The sequence below is a fragment of the Poecilia formosa genome, unplaced genomic scaffold (genome assembly GCF_000485575.1).
Source record: "Poecilia formosa unplaced genomic scaffold, Poecilia_formosa-5.1.2 Scaffold461, whole genome shotgun sequence".
Lineage (NCBI taxonomy): Eukaryota > Metazoa > Chordata > Actinopteri > Cyprinodontiformes > Poeciliidae > Poecilia > Poecilia formosa.
This window is the reverse complement of record NW_006800400.1, coordinates 281,646-303,647: the sequence shown is the minus strand read 5'-3', so window position 1 is coordinate 303,647 and position 22,002 is coordinate 281,646. Positions and strand designations below refer to the sequence as shown.

The 22,002-nt window shown below is 39.7% G+C and overlaps 2 protein-coding genes across 3 annotated transcripts in view; one reads left to right on the top strand and one right to left on the bottom strand.

The window, feature by feature from the left end:
* LOC103156056 (piezo-type mechanosensitive ion channel component 2) overlaps positions 1-19,552 on the bottom strand; it is a 51,687-nt gene extending 32,135 nt beyond the window's left edge. Inside the window, exons 1-19 of one of the 2 annotated variants that reach the window (XM_016663979.1) lie at positions 19,461-19,552; positions 15,477-15,572; positions 12,113-12,214; positions 11,872-11,917; positions 10,341-10,500; positions 10,026-10,239; positions 9,131-9,344; positions 7,857-8,034; positions 7,545-7,643; positions 7,338-7,379; positions 6,023-6,155; positions 5,624-5,778; positions 4,746-5,012; positions 4,221-4,329; positions 3,843-3,964; positions 3,499-3,558; positions 1,051-1,199; positions 792-956; positions 275-316 (exon numbers count right to left, since the gene is read on the bottom strand). In XM_016663979.1, coding sequence (XP_016519465.1) covers positions 275-316; positions 792-956; positions 1,051-1,199; positions 3,499-3,558; positions 3,843-3,964; positions 4,221-4,329; positions 4,746-5,012; positions 5,624-5,778; positions 6,023-6,155; positions 7,338-7,379; positions 7,545-7,643; positions 7,857-8,034; positions 9,131-9,344; positions 10,026-10,239; positions 10,341-10,500; positions 11,872-11,917; positions 12,113-12,146 — 2,189 coding nt within the window. In that variant the 5' untranslated portion in view covers positions 12,147-12,214; positions 15,477-15,572; positions 19,461-19,552. Of the gene's footprint in view, positions 1-274; positions 317-791; positions 957-1,050; positions 1,200-3,498; positions 3,559-3,842; positions 3,965-4,220; positions 4,330-4,745; positions 5,013-5,623; positions 5,779-6,022; positions 6,156-7,337; positions 7,380-7,544; positions 7,644-7,856; positions 8,035-9,130; positions 9,345-10,025; positions 10,240-10,340; positions 10,501-11,871; positions 11,918-12,112; positions 12,215-15,476; positions 15,573-16,569; positions 16,898-19,460 lie in introns of those variants that run through there. The other variant, XM_016663978.1, reaches the window with a different exon arrangement.
* A 181-nt stretch (positions 19,553-19,733) lies between these two features.
* The window catches only part of gnas (GNAS complex locus), a 28,303-nt gene continuing 26,034 nt past the window's right edge, over positions 19,734-22,002 (top strand). Inside the window, exon 1 of the mRNA XM_007577946.2 lies at positions 19,734-21,403. Coding sequence (XP_007578008.1) covers positions 21,265-21,403 — 139 coding nt within the window. The 5' untranslated portion in view covers positions 19,734-21,264. The remainder of the gene's footprint in view (positions 21,404-22,002) is intronic.

Below are 22,002 nucleotides of genomic sequence, written 5' to 3'. Positions count from 1 at the left end.
AGAAATCTACTGCTACACACTATTTTTTGGAGGTTTTGGGGACTTTTGGCTTTTATTTGCAGTAATTAGACGGGAAATAGGAGGAGAGAAAAGGGAGGAGCTGCCAAAGCAGCAAACGACTTCAGGTTGGGAATCAAGCTCTGGATGTCGGCAGCCTGCTCTACCGCTTCACCAGCAGCTCCTCCGGCTTTTATGCCAGACATGAAATACGTCCGACAAATGATGATTCTTAAGTACAGCAAGACATGTAGGAGGAAATTAAGAAGGTTCTTACAAGACTGCAATCATATTGACTGAATTCTTGAGCTCTTCCTGTCTGGAGGAGAGATAACAGGACGTTAGATAAACCCAGAGCATGAGGTGGTCAGACTGATCTAAGAAGATGGTTTGGCTTTACTGGTTACGTGCATTACATTTACCTGGTTACGTCATGATTTTAAAATGCAAAAAGCAACGGCTATAGAAGCACATGTAAAATGTTTTCATGTTTGTTTTTATGTGTGTTTGTCTACGACGTCCAGATCAGCAGATTTTCCATAGTTTAGTTTTGGACCATTTCAGAAGTGTTTCTTTTTTTTTTATTATTATTATTATTATGTCATACAACAGCCACCAATCAGAGTTAAAAGAGCAAAGGGGGAAGCCAATATCCAAGAAAAACATTTTGGAAAACCTTCAGAAAGCTCAGTGAATGATTGCTTAAGATTAGAAGAGAGTCTGGTTCTTCAATGGTCTTAAAGCATTTGCGCCGTCCGGCGTGTAGCTTAAACTGCGACCCGTTCCCGTCTCACCTGCTAGTCTCCCGAACAGGTACGTTTTCCAGGTCGGTCAGAGCGAGGAAGTCAGAGTTGAAGTAATGCAGCTGGAGGATACAAGCCAACAGGAAGGCAGCAGGAAGCAGAATACGAGCAAACAGCTCCACTGTGCTGTACCTCTCCAGACCCAGGTCACGGAGTCTGGGGACGAAAGAGGGAAATGAATTAAAAAGAAATAAAATAAAAATTATCCTGGTTTGCATACAAGTGCTTTAAAAAAAAAAGTGAGACTCACCCTTCCTCTGACATGCCCATGATCTGTCTGAACAGGGCAGAAACACTCCTAAACTGATACATGTAGACGGCGATCAGCACCAGCATGGAGTAACCCACCACCACCGCCCAGAAAGTCTTCAGAACCCGACGCCAAATATCGTACCGGATCTGAGGGAAGAGAATGGTAAACAAAGAGAGAAAAGCATTTGTTTTCTTCCCTCTGGCCATCAATATTGACATCATGACATTTTTCTTACACTTACCACATATTTGTCTCTATAACGTGCCTTGAAAAAGTGTGACCACCCCTCAAACTTATGGGATTAGCATTTTGGGAGCCTTTGATCAACACGAGGTAGTGATTCATATGTCTTTAGCCACTTTTTCAACGAATGATGTCGAAGTGGAAACGACATATTACAAAGTTTTTGTGTTTTGATTTTTATTTTTTTTTTTAAATCTCAAAAGTGTGGCATGCAGAGTTTGCAGCTGCAATTTTCATAAGCAGAGGCTCCCAGTACCAAGGAGTAGACATCTCAGATTTATAAGTGGAAAGAAAAAAACCATGTATTTACTTTCCTCCTCCTTTACTTTGTGTAGGTCCATAAAAAAAAAACAAAAGAAAAAAAAAACACAATTTTAAAGTTTGTGCTCTTAATGTCACAAAAGTGTGAAAATAGCTCGAGGGGTGATAGTTTAGTTTGAAAGCACAGTAAGTGCGTTTCCTGTGAGGAAACACACAAGAACATCATAAATGATCGTTCTGCCAGTGCTTCCTCCTCGGTGTGAGTATGTAAAACACCAGGTTGCTGCTGATGTTGTTCAAATAGAGAAACAACATTGTCTCATGTAATCTCCACAGCCATTAAGGCCTTCCAGTAAGTGCCGGCTGTCTCTCTAAAAGGTCAGCAGAAACATAATAGGGGGAAGGAAAACCAGTAAAACTAAGGCAAAAAAATAAATAAAAAATGGTTGCGTGCGAGCTTGACAGTCATAATCGATACTTTTAGCTGAAAAACAGCAGAGAAGATTGGTTCAGAGGCTGCGTGTGTGTGTGTGTTTCTTCAGAAATCAAAACAAGATGATTCACTGATGTGAGTTCGGATGTCTGTTTAAGTTTAAAACTAAAAGCAAAGTGACTTTATGTCTTTATTGGCCGCTACAGGTTCACATTTCCCTTAATGCAGCATCTCCATCTTTTATCTAATCCATTTTGCGTAGATTCAGTTAATCTGTCCAGATGTAGTCGTCTATTTAACTCAGATGCTGTAAAATGAGCAGGTTTTCCCCACATTTTCTTTTAAACACAATTAGAAAAATTAGATATTCGTAGAACAACAACAAAGAATTTGTACATCGCTTATATGCAGACATAGTTTAATGTAGTTCTTTACTCTTTATTGCACATCTAGCAGACATCAGATTTGGCATTTAATTACTGATTCAGCTGAATATTTTATATAGATAAACAGATAAAAATTGACATTGACCAAAAAAAAAAAAATGATGCAACTCATCAGGTAAAATTTGAGACAGCAACTTTTGCAGAAATCGCTGCCAGCAATCGATTGCTCTACTTTACAATTAGACATTTGGATCTGCCAACAGGTACTTTGGCCCAGTCTTCCCAAAGAAACTGCTGCTTCTGGTTCTAAGGCCGCCATCTCCACACATGGTTTTCAGAAATGTCCTGACCTGAACATAAACCTGATAGGAGATCACACTGTGCCCACTATGATGTGATCTGCAGCAGTAAGAGTGCCACAGCACCCATGTAATAATACATGCAGCAAGTGACCCAGTGCTGCAGCATTTACTTTGACACAGGTCCTACTCAAACAGCACAGCAACAACCACGAAATATGTAATTTAATGCAGCACAGTGCAAACGTTTTGTCTCCGCTGATGAAGATCCCTTCACTTCAGGACGCAGGGTCATTTTGTACTGATTAATTTAATCTGACAGGTAGAAAAACTCCTAAAGTGTGACAGGAAGTGATGTTTTGTGACAAATCCCTCCAATACATCCACTTAACCTGCTTTTTAACACATTAACACACATGGAAGTTCCTTCTGAACAGGTTTAATATCTGATGAAACACTTGAAAGCGCCTGAGGTCAAACATTTGGTTTGAACCATGGCCACAACGCAGGGATTATTTGTCGCATATGTTTGCAAAATAAACAACAAATACTTCAGTTTCAATCTCTATTCATTTACGCTGCCACACTATAAATTAATATGTGTAATCATTAGACAAATGCTTTTAATTCAACCACTTCATAATGCAGCAACACTATGTTCAAACGCAAAGCACTTCAGGCCAACAACAGGATGCTGTTCAGGATTGTTTCTGTGTATATTAGCCATACAGTATTAGAACAGGCTGCTAACTTAAACAATAATATTAATATACTGGATTAAATAATAATGATAATGATTCACCAAATAATAAAGTATACTAACCTGGTATAGAACCACACACAGGAGGAAGAGGACGATGTAGAGGATTTTGTACACAACCACCTGAACAAGCAAAAAATAATCTAATAAGAAATTTATATATATAGCATTCATCTGCTACCCTGCATCTATTATTTTTTTTATAGATTATAGAGTACAGCATTGCAAAAATACAGCTTATCTACGTTTTCCTTCAGAAAATGATTTAGACACCTGGCTGCCAATATAATGGTAAAATGAAATGTATCAAAAGCAGGAAAAAAAATAGGATCAACAAAATCATTTGCATGTTCCATCACATGAATTATATGAATTAATTATTATATAATAATGAATTAATTACTCACCTTTCCAGAGAAGCTTACTATGAAGAACATGGAGCAGCAGAACAGGATCCAGTATTTGATGAGAAGCCCTTTGACCCCTGAGATCAGCATCCCTACCAGAGGCGACGGCTGGTTTTCCTCCGCTGAAACGAAGGAAATCAAAAAGAAGTGAAGACAAAAAGGGAAGTTGGAATGAAAAAGGATAAATATTTGTGAGAATTACAAAAACTAAAGAGAATGATGTGAGGATGATTATATATATATATATATATATATATATATATATATATATATATATATATATATATATATATATATATATATATATATATATATATATATATATATATTCATTTCTGTCCAAAAAAACACTGAGAGAAGCAATTTAAGCTCATTTACGTGGGACGGATGTAATGTCTTCAAGAGATTCCTTCTTCATGTTCTGCTCCTCCTTTCTTTCTTTCAGCTGCTGGCGAAACATTACCCAGAAGCTGAAGGTGTAGAAGACCTGCAGAAGAAGAAGGCAGCGAATCACACACAGAAACGCCAGGATTTCCTGGCGTGTTTAGATATTTTTCAGACATCCGCGGCAGAAAAGCTTAGAGGTTGGAACCGACCTGTTAATACTTTTAATTTCACACGAGTATTTAGAACAATGCTTGATTAAAAGAAATGCTGGATCAAGGGAGCTAAAACTTCACATTAGGATGACGCCAAAACTTTAGACACATTTTTTTTTGTTTTTGTATTTCATGTTTACTACAAATATATTAGCAAATGTGTTGGATTGTTCTGTAACGTAGAATAAATTCATCTAATACTGAAGGAAACCTTGTCTTTTTTGCAAAACTTCAACAAAACAAAAAAAGTGTTTGTCATAGTTTTTCCATTTTAGGCTGGTGGATCTCATGAGTCGTGACTCACCTTGGCTCCCAGGTGGACACAAGGTGCAGGGTGGTAGCTGTTCAGGTCAAAGTCCACTATCACTGCAGGGGGCAGCCCTGGATACAGCTCGGCTCGGCTCAAGCGCAGCCCGCTCAGGAAGCCCAGCACCACCAGGACGGTGCCGTAGGCGGCAAGGAAAGGGGCAGACATCATGGCGTACCGCCGGCGGTCTCGCATCATCCAGATGAAGCAGGACCACACCAGCAGGGCAAAGGTCAGCCAGTTGTTGTAAGTTATACTCCACACCTAGACATAAAGGAGTCAGGTTGTTTGACAGTTTTACGACAGATTTATTTTTTTTCTCAGATTTACCTCAGGTTACTATAATTGTGAGCATGTCTCTTTAGCGTTTGAACACAAAAGTTGTTTTTTCTGTCAATCATTGATTTTGAACCAGACTTTATTTGCTCAATTTTTAGTTCTTGTTTGCTACATTATGGTTAGTTAACAGGAATGAAATTCAAAGATGAAGAGTACAAGAGCGATTAATTATTAGTTCTTACCTAAACATAATTTTGTTTGCATTTATTGTGTCTGCTGCCGTCCTCTGCAGCTCTGGTAGTGGAGCAGTTTGCTTACTTGTTACGGACTGAGTGGTCTAATGCAAAGCGCTCACGCAATTAATTCACAATTCCTCCCAGTGGCTTTCCAGTTCCATTCCCACTGATCTGTGTGAGTCCCACTGTGGGAGCACTAAAACAATTACAGCTCTGTAACAACCACAGGTTGTCTTAGTGTGGCTGCAGAAACGTTTCCCTCCCCTGTTGAGAAACAGTAGTTGCGTTTCTCTATGGCTGTGTTACGCATCTATGCATATCACAGCAATAGATGTGTAAAGTGTTACTTGTCGACCTTACCATCATGATGACGAGGGCGCTAACGTAGCTGTGTTTCTGCAGCAGACGCCCGAAGACAACGAGGCCGCTGGGGCCCGAAGGGGCAGGCGAGGTTTCTGTCAGGCTCCTGGAGGCTTCCTCACTCCTGTTTGCCAGGCCTTCATCATTTTCTGCCTCTAATGTGAAAGAGAAAGAGGAAAAACAATAAAACTTAAAAATTCGAATTTGATAGCTTTTCAGGCGTTATGTTTGCACATCTTGTTTCATCTCTCCCTCCTTCAGTCTTTTTGTGACTGAATAAAGAGTAGAGGCTAGAGTTAAGAGGCTCAAAAAACAACAAAAATATCTGAAAATGTTTTTTGCACAGTCCTGAACGCGTCCCTTCTTCCTGAGGCAGTTTATTTCTTGAGCTCTGATTACCAGGTGGAGGAGAGTCGTTTTCTTCGTGAAGAGACGGAGAGTAGCGGTTTACGTATCCGGCTTCCTCCACCAGGCACCCAAGATTGTTGCTGTGGACGTTCTGCCAGGAACCTCTAGTCATCAAAACCATCGACTGAAAGAACAAAAACAGATTGATAAAAACATCTGTAGACTTTTTAAACAACTGTGCAGTGTAATCAGATTATCAGTACAGTTTACTGGGAAACATATTGAGAAAATCCCTCCGATTGACAGAGTTCAAGGTGAACCAATCTCTTCCACTGGGACAGCAACAGGATGCCATCTCTACAACGTTTCTACTTATGAACATTTTCTTGCCACTGAAAGCTACACAGTCAGTGTTATAGGTATTTAAAAACAACTTAAACGTATTTGGGAAGAACAATCATTTGGGCTCAGAAATCACAGACGTTACTGTGTGCTGTATTAAAAAAATGAAAAATAAGAACACCACCACTTTCTGCAGGAGAGCTTCCTGAAATGGGTCTTGATTTAAAAGCAGCTGCATGTAAGCATTACATCACAAAGTGTAATGTAAAGCATCAGATGCGCTGCTCTAAAGCTTTCTGTTGTAATATTAAACAAATGGAAACTTGTTCTTTGGGGTGATAAATCACCTTCATCTGTCAGGCAGTCCGATGCAGGAGTATGGATTTTGTGGCTGTCAGGAGAATGATACATTCTCCTGACATTGTGTTAAGCGTACAGGTTAATGGAGGGAGCCTGACAGTGTGAAGTTGTTTATCAGGGCTTGGCCCCTTAGTTCTAATAAAAAAAAACTCCCCTAGAGCCCGACGGACCCACCGGTGGGTCCAGCTGCCGGGACCTCGGCTCGCTCTGTAAACAAAGGCTCCACGTGCCTTTACTTTTTTTTTTATTTTTTATTATCCGCTAAAAGAGGCTTTGATCTTTCAAAAACTATTCCGCATAAAGGTTTTGCCCAAAATGTTAAGTTTAAATTTTTTATACCCACTGAGGGTGTAAGAGGATACAAAGACAATTTGGACAATTTCAATCTCCTGGATGAAATGAACGTGAGACTGCACCGCCCTGACATCAACCTGATTAACACCTCGGGGCTGGATGAGACCAGAGCCTACGAGGCAGACTGTGCTGTCCAGCATCAGTGTCTGACCTCATAAATGCTCCTAAATGTTGTGGAATAGCTTAACAATAGAGTTAAAGCTGCTGTTTTAGATGCAAAAAGTGAGCTGCATTAGAGTAAAGAAGGCAAAGCTCAAGATACTTTTGGCAATATAGCCTATTTGTATAAACACATAAGAGAACTGTTTACCTCATCAGGCAGATAAGTTTCTTCATCTGTGCTGCTCAAGAGCTAAGAGAGACATTTGTGAGTTATTGGAGTGACATTAGCTACATGAGCATAATTCTGTTTGTCATACATTTCCATAAAGAACAACTACCATTACAGGCTGAAATGCTGACTTTTTTTTTTAACACAGTATTACTTAAAAGTCAAATAATGATGTTTACATGTCACCTCTTGCTTATCTCCTGTGATGTAGATGACTCTGGAAAAGCTCGGAGGAACTTCAGGGCTTTCTAATGGGCTGTCAGATTTGTCAACGTCAGCAGTATCCTGACATGGAAAGCAGCTATTAAAACCTAGTAAACCACTGATATGATGTAAATATTGTTTATGATCCAGCAGCGGTTAAAAAAACAAAAACAATAATATGTAATATTGATAACAAGCAAAAATGAGAGCGAACGACAGAGGAAAGGTGGCTTGGAAAGCAGCAACGCGTGCATGCATGCATAAACCTGGAACCTAACCACAGCTGCCCCTCACATCGTCACGGACCTCCTCTGTGATTTGGACCCATTTGTGCAGCAGAGCCACCAGCGTGTAGTAGAGCAGCAGAAGAACCAAGGGGTTGACGAAGTCAGGCCAGCAGACGTGTGGATGCAGACTGAGGCTGTGGGGCGTTGAACCGTCGGTTCGGATAACTCCCGTCATACCAAACAACCTGGATGGAGACGGAAGAACGACAGGATGAAGGAAAAGGAAGCCGCGTTAAAGAACGAGGGGGGAAATCTTGTGACTTGTTCAGTTGAGTTGGCAAAAGATGTGGGGAAAATTAGACAGGGTGAATATTTATGAAGGAGGGGGACTTAAAGCAGGTTGAGAGAAGTGTGGATTAATCCAAACAAACAGAGTTAAAAGGTTCGTCCTCTGTTTAAATTCTAAATCGTGGCTAAAGACACTTCTTTTTTGTTTTTTTAAATCAGATATTAAAAGGAGGTAAAACAGCTGCAGATTTTAGTTCATGTTATGTTTTTTTTTTATTTTTTTTTTTTAAGTCTCAATGCAGAAAAATATGCAAAAAGATAAAAAGGATGTGTGATGCTGTGGGCCCGTTTCTCTTTCACAGACCCTCAAAGCTCTCTTTGATTTTAGAAAGCAGCAATTTCTTGATCTCTGCAAATTAAAGCTCAGATGTTCCTAAATATTTTTGTGTGAAATCATTCCTGCTGAGGAAAAATGTGAATTTATTTTGCATATTTTAAAACTTATTTACCAGGGGTACCAGTAAATGTTGAGAAGGCTATTTTTAGTTCTTACTGTCTGCTGATGATAAGTTAAATTCCAGTAAAAGCAATAAGACATATTGTTTAATAACACTGGCATAAGAGAAAATGTTGCATCTGATTGTTATTTTATTTTCTGACCTGGTGAGAGTAAGAACCATCTGAGAGAATGGAGTTCCAACGCAAAACAGTTTGCTACATGTAATTGAAATTAATTTGTCAGACTTGCATTAGTTATGTTTGTTTAACATGACAAATTAATAAACTTAATATATTTGCTTGGATAAACTTCAGTTGAGTACTTGTAGCAAATTAACTAATTTTTGTAAAAGTTAGATCACCTGTTTTCTTTTTTTCAGTGCGTGAAATCAATCAAAGTAATTATTTAAAATGTCTTAAGTGTTGGTCCCCCCCCCCCCCAGGGTCAGTTACTAAAGACGAGGTTGAATGACAAATGCACCTCGACATCCAAAAAAGAAACATTTTCCCCGTGATTTTATCCTCAAACTCACGTTTGTGTAATCTTTTTTTTACCTGGCGTAAACATCATCTGGTGGGATGAGCTTCTGGGACAGGGGCAGCTGGTAGAGGTACAGAGCCAGCAGGTGTCCTCCGCTGAAGATGGCCATCATCACACACAGGGAGCTGAAAAGCAGCATGCTAATGGAGCGACTGAATATCCACCACCAAACCAGCCCCAAAAACACCCCAAAGTACACTCCTGAGGTGAGGGAAGGCAGCACAATGCCTGCAGACACGTGGACACAGAGTGGGAAAACAAACAGAAAAGAGAGGAGTCAGACAAAACCCACATGTGTGGAAAAACTAGAAAGTTGGAAACAGGTCACGGGTTTGTTGTATCCGACCCGTCGACCTTTGCTGCATGTCTTCCCTCTCTCTCACAACCCGGTAAAGACTAGGGCCCAAAGAAATCCCTAAAAATAATGACATTTCATTCTTTAAAGGGTCTTATAATCTATTAGATTTGGAAATCAATCAATCAATCAATCTATCTATCTATCTATCTATCTATCTATCTATCTATCTATCTATCTATCTATCTATCTATCTATCTATCTATCTATCTATCTATCTATCTACTCCCACATGTATCTATTTTTTTTTTCAGTAAATCTCTGGCAGATTAAATGAATCGACTTTCTTTCGATGTGAGGAGCAGCTGCTGTCAGTGCTGTACGACAGCAACATCTCCCTCCCTGATGTTTCAACGTAACACATTGTGCTGCTTGCACAACTCCAATTTTCCGACAGTTTTGCACCTAAATAATTTAGCAGGTGACGGCTAACTTAAAAAAAAATCGTTGCCTGGTTCATGCTGGGCGAGATGCGAATCGTTCTAATCAATAACTAGGGCGGGTATCGTGTTAGCATCACGCTCAGACAACCTAAAGTCGGCTCTGTGATGTACCTGCCAGCCCCAGCAGCAGAGTGACCACCACTTTCCCCGCCGTGTTCATGATGGCTGACAGCAGCAGCCTCACTCCGGCCGCAAACATGATCAGCTTCTGGACAAACTGCGGCGGGCCGGACTGAACCGGCAGAGTGGTCTCCTCAGAGCTGTCAAAAGACGAGGCCTCTGTTTCATATTCTCCCTCTGATTCTGTGTCAGAGGTTTCCACATCCTGTAAGACAAAAAAACAAACAAAAAAAAAAACAAAGTCTTATTTTGACTGCATGTTACTTTGATACAATTGCGTCATTGCGAAAGTAGATCTGCTGACACCTCCGAGGGCAAAGAAGGGATCCCGTTTTCATGGAGGTTGACTTGGGGCGCGGGGCGCAGCAGTTTCCGGCACAGCCTCAGAAGGAACAGGACAGAGAGGCAGAGGCCGATGTCTGGGGCCAAGAGTCGCACGATGTCTGCTGTGTCAACCGAACTGAATCTGGGGAAAAAAATAATAATAAATCACAGCAAAAACACACCTGGCTAATGAAGCTCTCCGACTGCAACGGACTGCAAGTCTCAGACTTTGGGGAAAGCGGCCATTCTGAAAATACATCCATCCAGGTTCACACAAAAATAAAATCTTATGACTCGCTTAACTAGTGTGGTGAAGAAGCATCCTCTTTTTTTCATCTGGTGTGTAAACAGCACTAGGAGGAATGACTTGTAGTTTGCAAAGCTTCTGATTTCATGCCTTTCTGATGATCTTCTATGCTGCTCTTGCTTACGTGTCCTGGGTATAGTGTGTGTGCGTGCGTGTGTGTGTGTGTGTGTGCGTGTGTGTTGTGACTATTGCTGTATTGAGCTGCTGTCTGTTTTCACTGGGACACCCTAAATCTCCAGAGCCTTATATCCAGATTAAATAAAGGTCAATATAAAATAAAAGCTGTGTTGCAGCAAGACAAGCTGATCTAAGCATTAAGTGCACTGTACGCAATAAGCACTCCTTGGAGATATGAGTACCATAAAAAACTGTAATGACCGGTTAAGTTTTTTTTTGTTTCAGTATCTATGACCTTTCGTACCCTCTATTTGCTAGAATGACCATTTTCACATAAAGTCCAGCGATGCAGCCCATGGAGAGGCTTGTGGGTTTATGTCAGCCTCAGAAAATCATCGTAAACCATTACAGAGTTTCACGTGTAAAGTCAAGACTCTGTGGCATTTTAGCTATACCTGGCAATTAATTAATCTAATTAATTTGGTGGGGGCGGGGGGTTCTACTTGTTTGTTTTAAAACAGCAAAAGCAGAGGCATTCTGGCTTCATCTGTCTATAATGCCATTCTTCTGATTTTTATTCGAGACTCCCCAATCCAAGCATCATGTAATAGGGGTGAAGGTGGGAATGTTGGTAGGAGTTCATCTTATAACCAGTGGGTTGCTGGTTCAAATCCCCGCTCAGTTCGTTTCAATTGTTGTGTCATTGGGCGAGACATAAAGGAAAATGGACCACTGCAAGTCCTGCAGCTAGTTTAACCAAAGAACTAAGTTATCTACAAATAAAATTCATAAGAGTTTAAACTTGGATATTTACACTTACAACAACAAATCACATGCAACTTTTGTAGGCGCAACACAGCTGCAGACAAAAATGTGAGGAAAAGAAGTAAGAGAAACTGAGACTTTTTTTGTGGGAAACATTTAGTTTGTCATTCTGTTGTCAGATTTGCTGCTCTACTTAATGCACCCATTCATGCTCTGCTACTTTACCTTTAATGTGACATAGAAAAACATTAAGTTCACAAGAGTAAACGATATAAAATAAAAGACACAACGGCTTTGAAATTACAAGTGTCAAGTACTTCATACCTCACAATTCCTAAGTGGTAAAGGACTTCTTCCCAGATCCCAGCAACTGTTAAAGGAAATGGTGAAAAGAGCACAGCTTAGGAAAACTGTTTCATCTAAAGGTCTGCAATAACAGCATGGGATCCATGTGTTGTTGTTGTTCTTCTTGTGTTTTAGTTTCATTTCCAGGATATATGGCGTTTTAAAAATGTGCTAAGACGAGTAACAAGTTGTTGTTTTTTTTTTTGTTTTGTTTTTTTACCATGTGGAGGGAGGTAGCTGAAGGCGACCTGCATGAAGCACTGCAGGGCCAGGAAGGTCACACTAACGTAGACTATCAACCGGATAAACTGGCCCGTTTTACCTAAAGAGAGCAAAAGAAGAAGAACACAAAGTATTCACATCTTTTCTACTTATGCTACTCCGTGTTTAGCTCAGTCCATCTTCACATCAACTTTGACCGCCTTCAGTGTCCACAACATGATGCTGCCACCGCCATGCTTCAAAGTCTGGATGGTGATGTGCTGTGTTCTGCCACAAGCTACAGAGTATCATAATGCAGATTAAAAACAAAAGATCAAAGTTGGTGTCATAACCATAGCAGCTTACAACAACTGACGGTAACATAGTAAATGATTCTGCTATAAAATGTCACTATGTGCCTGGAAAATACATAAAACCGCCCCTTTAAATTACACACACAGGTAAATGATTATTACTAATTAAGGGACTTAATAATCCCACTCTTTTTAGATTTGTTTAGACTTAAATCCCTCGAAAATACATTAAAGCTTTTAGTTATGACCAAATGTGAAAAGGTTTGAGGGGTGTGAATATTTTTGTGATTACTATATGTTTCATTATGGAACTGAGTACCTTTTTTTGTTTGTTTTGATTAACTAAAGTATTTCTCAGAAAGTGTTTACGACCATACTCGGTTATTTCTGGTAAGTCGATTTTTGCTTTAAGCTATCAAATCCAAATATAAAATATAAAAATAAACCTCTATAGTTGAACCCTCCATCACTGCACACACATCCCAGATGACTTTGTGAATTAGCTGCATTTAAGAGCATATTACATGTAAAAAAAACAACAACAAAAAACAAGTAGTGGTGCAATAAATTTTGGCTGAAAATCCAGATAAATGAAACCATTCCTTATCGATTTCCTGGAGTTTCACTCTTGCGATCAGAACGTTGGAGAAGACAAACAGCTGACGCAGCTCAGCTGCAGCTGAGCCAGCAGATGTGTTGTTGATGTTCACCATTTTTACTAAAAGCATTGTTTCACTTAAACCTCTCTGCTTACACAGATACACACGCACGCTCTGAGAATTACAGGCGGGCCCAATAATAAAACACACTGCGCACACACATGAGATGAACACACATTTCATCACTTAGTCCAGGATCGAATTATGGAGAGCAAAATATATGTAGAGGCAATCAGGGTTTTTTTTTTTCCGGTGACAATGGAGATAGAAGATTGCTGACATCACATCTTTTAATTCTTTGCTGTAATTACCAGGCTATACATAATTAATTCGGTCACTCCTACCACTTCCCTCCAGCGCCCCCTTTACAAAGTACTTTGAGGGAGGGGCAACGGCGCTTTAATTCATCTGTTTGCAGCGATCGATCCGAGGAACACGCATGACCTACTCACTCATGTCTGACCTATTAAATCTGCTCCATAAGACAAGTCCATATATGATGTTTATTATAACACAGTTATGAGGGAGCAAGTGTTAAAGTTCAAACCACTAACTGTGCTGGATTGTTGTGTTTATGCGTACGCTCACTGTGCATTGAGGTTTTTATCCTACAGAGTTTTTTTTTTTTCTTTTAACCTAAGTGTTGGGTTTCTCCTGTTAGGACAGAATTTAAAAAAAAAAGAAAAAAAAAAGAAGTTTTGATCAAATATTGGGCCAAAACCTGTGACCCGGTCTACCGGGTCATTCTTCACAGAGCGATTTTTTTTTTAATCCACAACAATCTGATCTCTGAAATTCTATCACAAAATGAAATAAGATGTTAGATGGTAAACTGTATGTATGCCATATAATGCTACTGTCAATCAAGTGTTAATAACTTTAGCTGATGCTGTCAAAAGAGTTTGTTTTCTTCAGATAATCTTAGCTGCTAAGTAAGCAGCACAAGCCTAATAAACTACTTAAATGCACACCATTTAGTTGACTTTATTAGTTTAAAAGCACTCAAACTGAAACTGTTCTCACTAGCAGGATAATAGATGCCGACAGACACAAACAGTTTACAATCTCACTGTTATCTTTGGTGCTGCATGTCCATGTTCTCTAACCTATAACGTAGGTTTCTGTTCAGCCGCTCCACCTCTTCTGAACAGGGTAAAGTGTTAGACGTCAGTCGTGCAGCAGCTGCAAAGGTGGTTTATTCCTGGACTTTCCAGATGTCAGAGTTGTTTGATGATTTCCTCCCTTCTCCCAAATCAGTGTATGAAGGCAGACTGAGTCAGCAGACGTCCAGTCAGATTATCAGACGTTCATTAACCTCACTTTACAACAAGTAAGTGAACTGTGGGATGATAATAACTTCACAGATCCTCACTTCAAAAAAAAACAACATCCTGACTCACCCTTAGAAATCAGACATCAATTATTTAACTCATCTTTTGGGTTGAAAACTTAGCACAGCATGTTTGTCCAACCCTGCGGGATTAGAGGAAGCGATGGCTGACGGATGGACGGAAAGTTAAGGCTTGGTCTGTGATTAACAGGCAAGCAATACATTTTTTTTAAGAAAATCTCATAACATAGTAATTTGTTCTCATTCGAAGGTGGGAGAGGAATTCACATGTTGCTTAACACAAATTTCAGATGTTTCAGGAAAAAAAGTCGCACTTCTTATTTGTACTATTTTTCATTGACTGCATCGTGATTAAATTATAGCGTTATAAAGAAAACGTGTCCATAAAACTACAAATTTTTAATCATTAGCCTGTAAAAGCTTACACTAAATATAAAGACGAATATTTAACAAAGAAAATTTAACACTACAGACCTCATAAAACAAAAGGCCATTAAAAGTGAGTGCTTTAAAATAAGTATTCTTAAGCAGACACAAAACACAAAACGCTTCAAGTGATAATTTTGTAGATAGAAGCATTTTGTAATGACATGTTTACATAATTACATAATTTTGTGACATATTTTCATTTTATGAGCTTCTAGACACAGCCATGTTGAAAACTGCCAGCCATGTTGAACCAAATTACTGAAAAACAACATTTTAATTGATCTGAAGGCGATAAGAGCATCTCATCTGAAGTTCTCACAGAATAAATAATGGAGAAAATGATTCAAACTATCCAAAAATCTGTGTGCAGCCCTGAAGCTCGACAGAGTCCACTTTGAATCAGCTTTAAAGCATGTCATTGAACACATCAGATGAAACATAAGACCTGCTTGGAATCCCATATTTTAATCCTAATGCTGCATTTGAAGCCATTAAAATGACCGGGTGGGTGTTTGTGCGAGAATTAGACTCGGCTTGATGAAATTCCTAATTCAGACATGAATAATTGAACCTGGGGGACAAGATGCACCTCATCTCAAATACAACCGGAGTCAGAGGAGCTTCTCTCACCTTTCAGGGAGACCAGGCTCGGGTTTGGCAGCAGCGGCACGGCGAGCAGAAACACAAAGTACACCAGAGAGAGGCCATTATAGCGAAACGAAGAAGCTGAGGAGGAAAGGAAACAGAACCAATGAGTTGGACAGAAATGGTCCAGGTAGGCCTATTGGAGCAGCCTTTTATGATTTACTATACCATTTATTTATCTAGTAGCTACACAGAACCATTAGGCTGTTTTGGGTGTAAACTCCTTTCAGTATAATAATAACAATAATAAAATAATAATAATAATAATCAAACACCTGAAATGTTCCCTCCTCTGTAGTTTTCTATTTGCATTATTTTATATGAGTTTAAAAGACTAATTTGTTTGCGTAGCACATTTAAAAACACCTAAAGTTGACTAAATTCTTGACTGGAATTTAGTCAAGAAATAACAAGCAGAAATGTAAAACAAACACATGTCCAAAGAAAGAGTGAAACACAAAAATAGACAAACATTTTAGCTTCTCCATATGCTCTTCAGACTCATTTTTCAGTTAAAGGTAAGAGCAATAATGTCCGAATCCTGAGTCATTTCTGGCTGGAGGAATACTGATACTGTTCAAAAAGAGCGAGCGGCAAAGGACGAAGTAAAACAATTACAAACATACCATTTCTGAACTGGTTAAGATATTTACTTTTCAAAAACCCCAACATTCGCATTCTAAATAGAAGCCAAGTTATTTCAGATGAAACAATAAGCAAAAGTAAAGTAATCTAAACCACCTCAGGAAATAAAAGAAACCCAAAAAAGTCTGATGTTCATTGAAAGAGAGTTGAAGATGAAGCTATGCACTAAAATCACTCAAATTGTAGTATAAATTTATTGCTTTTCCAAAGCCATCACTTTATGGTCTCTAGATTTTTCCATTTTAAACTTTTGATTTTTCTTTTTGTGTTTTCTCAGTGCCTCATATCTGAATTCTTTATCAGCTCACCTTAGAGAGATCTTTATTTGATCAAGTTCATACTATTAACCAGCATCTCAGATTGTAAGTTAAAAACCTCAAACAGCCAAAAAATGCAGTAATTTAAACAAAACAAAGAAAAAAAAAACACTCACCGGTCAGCAGAAGCAGAGGTAGTAATAAGTTATAAAGTATCCCAACCACAAGCTCCCCTGCCATGCTGAGATCCCTTCAGACACAAAACGCTCGGCAAATAAGTGCTTCAGGAAGGTGGACGGAAAGATCCAACCGTCTCACTCATTTCGAAGTAGAAAGTGAACCTCCGTCAAAGCGTCCTCTGAAACCGCTTTTAAAAGTGCGACGCCCTCAAACAGTAACAGGAATGGTAAAACGGGAGCCCAGAAACAGGCGGGACTCCAAGAAGGAAACCTTGTCTTTATGATGCTGGTACTGATGGTGACTCCCTTTTTGCTCTTTGCTTGCGTCTCTGTCACACCCTCCACTCCCTCCCTCACCTCTCTCGTATTATGTGCTGCATTTCTTATACTCATATTGCAGATAATCTCACGCAGGAGGATAGCCTCTGTTTTCACCTGACAGGAAAAAGTCTGCTTCCACGGTTAAATGTAATTATTGAACATCCATCATGGAAATGTTGTGTGCGCACAAGGCAGGTGTTCCTGCTTTCATTTCTGTTGAAAACGATGTTTCTGGCCAGACAGACATTGACAAACAGCCGTATTTGTTTTCTTATGGACCCTCGCGCTGCCTCATCATATTTGCACTAGGTTGAAGGGAAGTGTATCTAATATTCATGGCTGTGAGGCCATTAAAGCGCTGGTGTGACTACAGAGGAATAATCACTGTATGCAGGCTGAGACAATCAATAACATACATTTTGTGTCAAGTATAAAATACATATCACAAGATCATGTGGACTTAAAATATAAATGTTATTTTTTTCTAGTACAAATAGCACATTTGGAGTTATTTTTAATTTTTTTTAGCAAACTGTTTGGTGCCAAACATTTAACTGAAGCATTTTTACCATACTTTTATTTTTTTTATTTTTTTTGCTAGTTTAACAATGTAAAGATATTTTTAGTGAGTAGTCTGTAACTTTCCCTGGGAAAACACCCAATGTATTCATTGTTTTATATTTAAGTCTTTAAACTGCATCTTAGGGCAATTTTACTTTTAGAAGTTATTTTCTAAAAAGGAAAATAATAATAATGAATAAAATCTATCAGATGCCTCCATTGAACTTAAAATGAAGAATTAAACTTAGAAGATTTTGAGGTGTCCTTGGAAAAAACTGGAAACTCTCTGACCCTCGACCTTGGAGCAAGTGAAAGGCTGCCCCCTAGTGTTCAATAGCACTAACAGCACGAGCACGATTGATCTTTGCGGTTTGTATTCTGAATACGTTTCATTTACAGACAAATACATCTTGTTAAAAATAAAAACAAAGTAAGACAGCGTAACTTAAACGATAAAAAAAATTTAAAGGTGTGACTTCATTCATCCCCATATTTAAATGAAAACAAAAAAAACAGTGTCTGATTATGTTGTCTATCAACTGCAGATGCTTAAAAACGAACATGATAATAGGGAAAGTTTGGATAAGAATGGTATAGATTGCTTTTTAAAACCAGGCAGCAAAGAAACAGAGGAAGCCTGTTTGCCAGTCGAGGTGCATCAGGTCCGCACAGAGAAATTCCCTTTAGTTTTAATTTAATTTTGTTTTATTTAAATCTGGTTGTTCGGGAGAAAAGAAAAGATTTTAATTTAAAGGCTTGGGAGCTCGAGTTGGAGTCAACAATTTGAAGCTTGACCATCGTGAAAGTTTGAGCCAGGATTTTAAAAGACAATCCAATTTGACAAGTAACCAGCAGTGCAAAGATAATAGAAGACAAGTCATGTGAACTCTTTGTTCTTTATTAAGGGCCTTGCAGCAAAGTTTGCGCTCAACTCAAGGTAACGATCGAGCTTTTTTTATTTACACATGTGAAATTGAATTAAAATAGTCTAGAGGAGAGAAAATTAAGCATGAATAACCATCTCCAGTTCCTGTTTTCCCACCAGCCTTCTTAGTATAGAAATATTTTTGAATTATTAAACAAGGCTAAACCCCACTTAACTGAAATAAATAATATAAAGAGGACACAACTTTTTTTAAAAAAAAATTAATAAAAACAACAATAACAACAAGCTCTGTAAGCCCAGACATGAAGTTTATTTCCTTTTTCTGAAGTTATTTATGCAGCTCAGTGGAGACAGACTACAGTGACAGACTTTAGTTCTTTGTACGTCTGTGATTTTTCTATTAATCTTCCCAGTCAGCAGTGATTTGATGTAGTTGTGGTTGTCGTTGTCTGGCATGGTGGTTGAGGTTGCACAGTTTGTTTATTGTGCTTTAACTATGCCAGTCACCCAGTATTTGCATTTATTCCCATTCAAATAGCAGAGGATACTTAAAGCAAAGTGGGGTGTGGCGGTGTGAGGAAGGAGGAAGTGACATTTCAGTAAAATCGTCTGCGTGGTCAGACAAACGGGTGGACTGAGTCTTTTTCATGAGTCTGCCCAGTGACCCCCCATGCAAAGGGAGTTATTCAACTTCTGTATCTCAGATCCATTTACATGAATTAAAATTGTTTGTTTAGACTTTGTTAATATCTGGGAAGTAACACACATTGTCCCAATTCAAAAAGAACAGAATTTTTTTTTTTTTTTTGCTGAAGTGTGAATACCAGCTACAGCTGCAACACCACTGAAAGAGTGGCCAGTCTTCTTATGCCTTGTGTGACGTCATCAAATGCATGTGCTCCTGGGAGCCTGTTTTGGGGAAGCTAGGGTTTTTTTAATGTCGATTACATAAAGAATGACAGTAAAAATAAAAATAAAAAGTGGCCATGACATGATCTATAGGTGACAAACTATATGATAAGGTATTTTTTTAAAATCAATTTTACAGAAAAGTCGCATTAGTAGCTTTAACACGTCATTATTCCCAGTTTATTCCTGTAAGATCGGAGCATTTAATTACCCGCTGTTTGGATGTAAATCCGCTGCAGGCCGCTGACCCTTGGTCAGCAGGGATCCCACCCTGTTACGGTCCTTTTTCTTCGAAGAGGGCGCCGTTTTCTGCGCACGGCCGTGCCGCTGACGCAGCTCCGCGCCCCGGCCATGTGACGAAGCGCAGCGGCCTCTCCTCTCCGCCTCTCTCGGTCCTTCCTTCCCAGGGTTCAATGAGCGCCGTGTGGCCCCACCCCGCGTCTCTTCAGCGCCGTCTGCCTCTTCAGTGTAGCCTACTATTCTCGGAGGAAGAGAAAGGGAGAAAATAATAATAACAACCCCCGAAGACTCGCTTCTTGGGACCGTGTTTCACCTTCCTCGTCCAGCGCGCACCCCCACCTCGCCCCCCCGGAGAGGAGCGGCCTTTCACGATGGGAATGTGCTGCCACAAGAGCCCCGCGTCCTATTTTTTCTGAATGTAAATGCACATGTAAGAGTGTCAAGCCTGTGGCGTGTTTACCCTCCTCGGATTCAAGGGGTGTGTGGGGGGTGGGGGGAGATCTGTAAATATCTGTTTGTGTGACAGTCTGTAGGTTTGTAAACATTTAGAGGCCGTGTAAAAACTGAAGCCTGACAGCGGGGGTTGATTCTTTTTTTTTTTTTACCTGCAAGAAACGTGGATACATTTCGAAGGATTCTCGGATCTTGGTCACGTTTTCTCTTTATTTTCTTTAACCCACCCTTTTTCTGAAATCGGGGTTTTCTCGTCGGGTGATTCATCTGGAATCAGTATATCGGTGCGCAGTTTTAGAGGCTCGGTGGTGATGTGAAGGACTGATAACACATTTCTGCAACAAAAGAGAGGGAGGGAGAGAGAGAGTGAGAGAGAGAGGGAGAGAGAGAGGGAGAGAGAGAGAGGGCCCTTTGGAGGAGAAAATACAGCAAGGAACAGCCATCACAAATAAGGAGGACAAATTGGGGGTCTCGTTTCGGAGTTAGAGGTGGCGACGGAAAGACAACCGCAGCGAGTTTGGAGCTCTATTTGATGCGGAGAAGGAGTCAAATGACGACGAAAGGAAGAAGAATATCATACATGTAGCTCGTTTGGGTATACATATTATTTCCCTTCCTGCTGATCTCCTAGGTGGGTACCCGACCAAAGACAGCCATCGGGGAGCGAGAAAAATCCACCCAAAAAAAAAAAAAAAAAAAAAGACAGTGTACACCTTTGGACATGTTTCTTGTCAAAGACGACGCGGAGACGAGCAGCGCCTCAGCCCGGCCGAGCCTTTCGGACGCGCCGAGTTCAGCTCCTTGTCACGGGCAGCAGTGAGACGCAAGACCCCGGCTTTCGGAGATGCAAATTAGGCTCTTTTCGCTGCCTCCTTTCGAGGTGAAATCTCGCTTTTTGGTGTCGTAACGGACGCTGTGGATTATAATTACCTACCAGTTTGTCGAGGGGGGAAGTTAATAAGAAAAACAAACACTAAAGTGAATGTAAGGAGGGGGGAAAAATAAAGGAGGATTGAAAGCTAACTGAGAAGGCGGCCTCCGTGTCGTCAGCAGCAGTATCCTGCCCTTTTTCTGACAGCAAAATGCGCTTTATGCCCACATTGCCTGTCCAGAATTAAACTACGGACAGTTTTCCAAACTATAGCTGTGTAAATGTGTGTTACATTGTTGCCAAATCCGAGGGTCAAGCGAGGGACCTAGACAATTTTTACTTATTTATTTTCGTTTCTACATACTCCCCCTCCCTCCGCTTCTACTTCTTCCACTCCTCTTCCTCCTCCCCTGGACCCCCATTTTTTTCCTTTTTTTTTTCTTGCGGGAAGATGGGTTGTTTGGGCAACAGTAAGACCGAAGACCAGAGAAATGAGGAGAAGGCACAAAGAGAAGCAAACAAAAAGATTGAGAAGCAGCTCCAAAAGGACAAACAGATCTACAGAGCAACACACAGACTACTACTTTTAGGTGAGTTTGGCTGACACCTTTTTTTGTTTTTTTTTTTGTTTCACCTCCTATCCCTGTTTATTAGCTCTATAGATATTTTTGCTTTAGGCTTTATTATTTAGTCCATTGCCTTTTCATATCAGAACCAACTTTATTGGCAGATTTTGTGCACAAACAAGAAATTTGACTTTGGTTTCACGTACTCACAGCCTTCAAGTTTAAACTTTAACTTTTTAAGCCTTTTTGCCATATTGTTGTACCGCAAAATCTGTCAGGAAAATTAGTGTGGGGGGAAAGAGCATATTTTTGCCCCTACATATTTTATATCCCACTGCCCTAAAGTTGGATCCATGCATAGATCTACCAGTTTTTCCATCAAGTCCTCTTATCCACCAATTTTTATCCATCATGTCGTCACCTGTCCTCCCATGTAATTCATTCATTCATCCATCTATCTACTTTTCTGTTTCTTTATCATCCATTCTTCTCTGTCCTTTTGTCTGTCTGTCCATCTATCTGCCCACCACTTATCCATCAAAAGAAACAAGACATTGGAAAAACATTACATTTCAAAATCAATAATACTTCACTGATATCAGCTACAATTAACCGACTGTGTT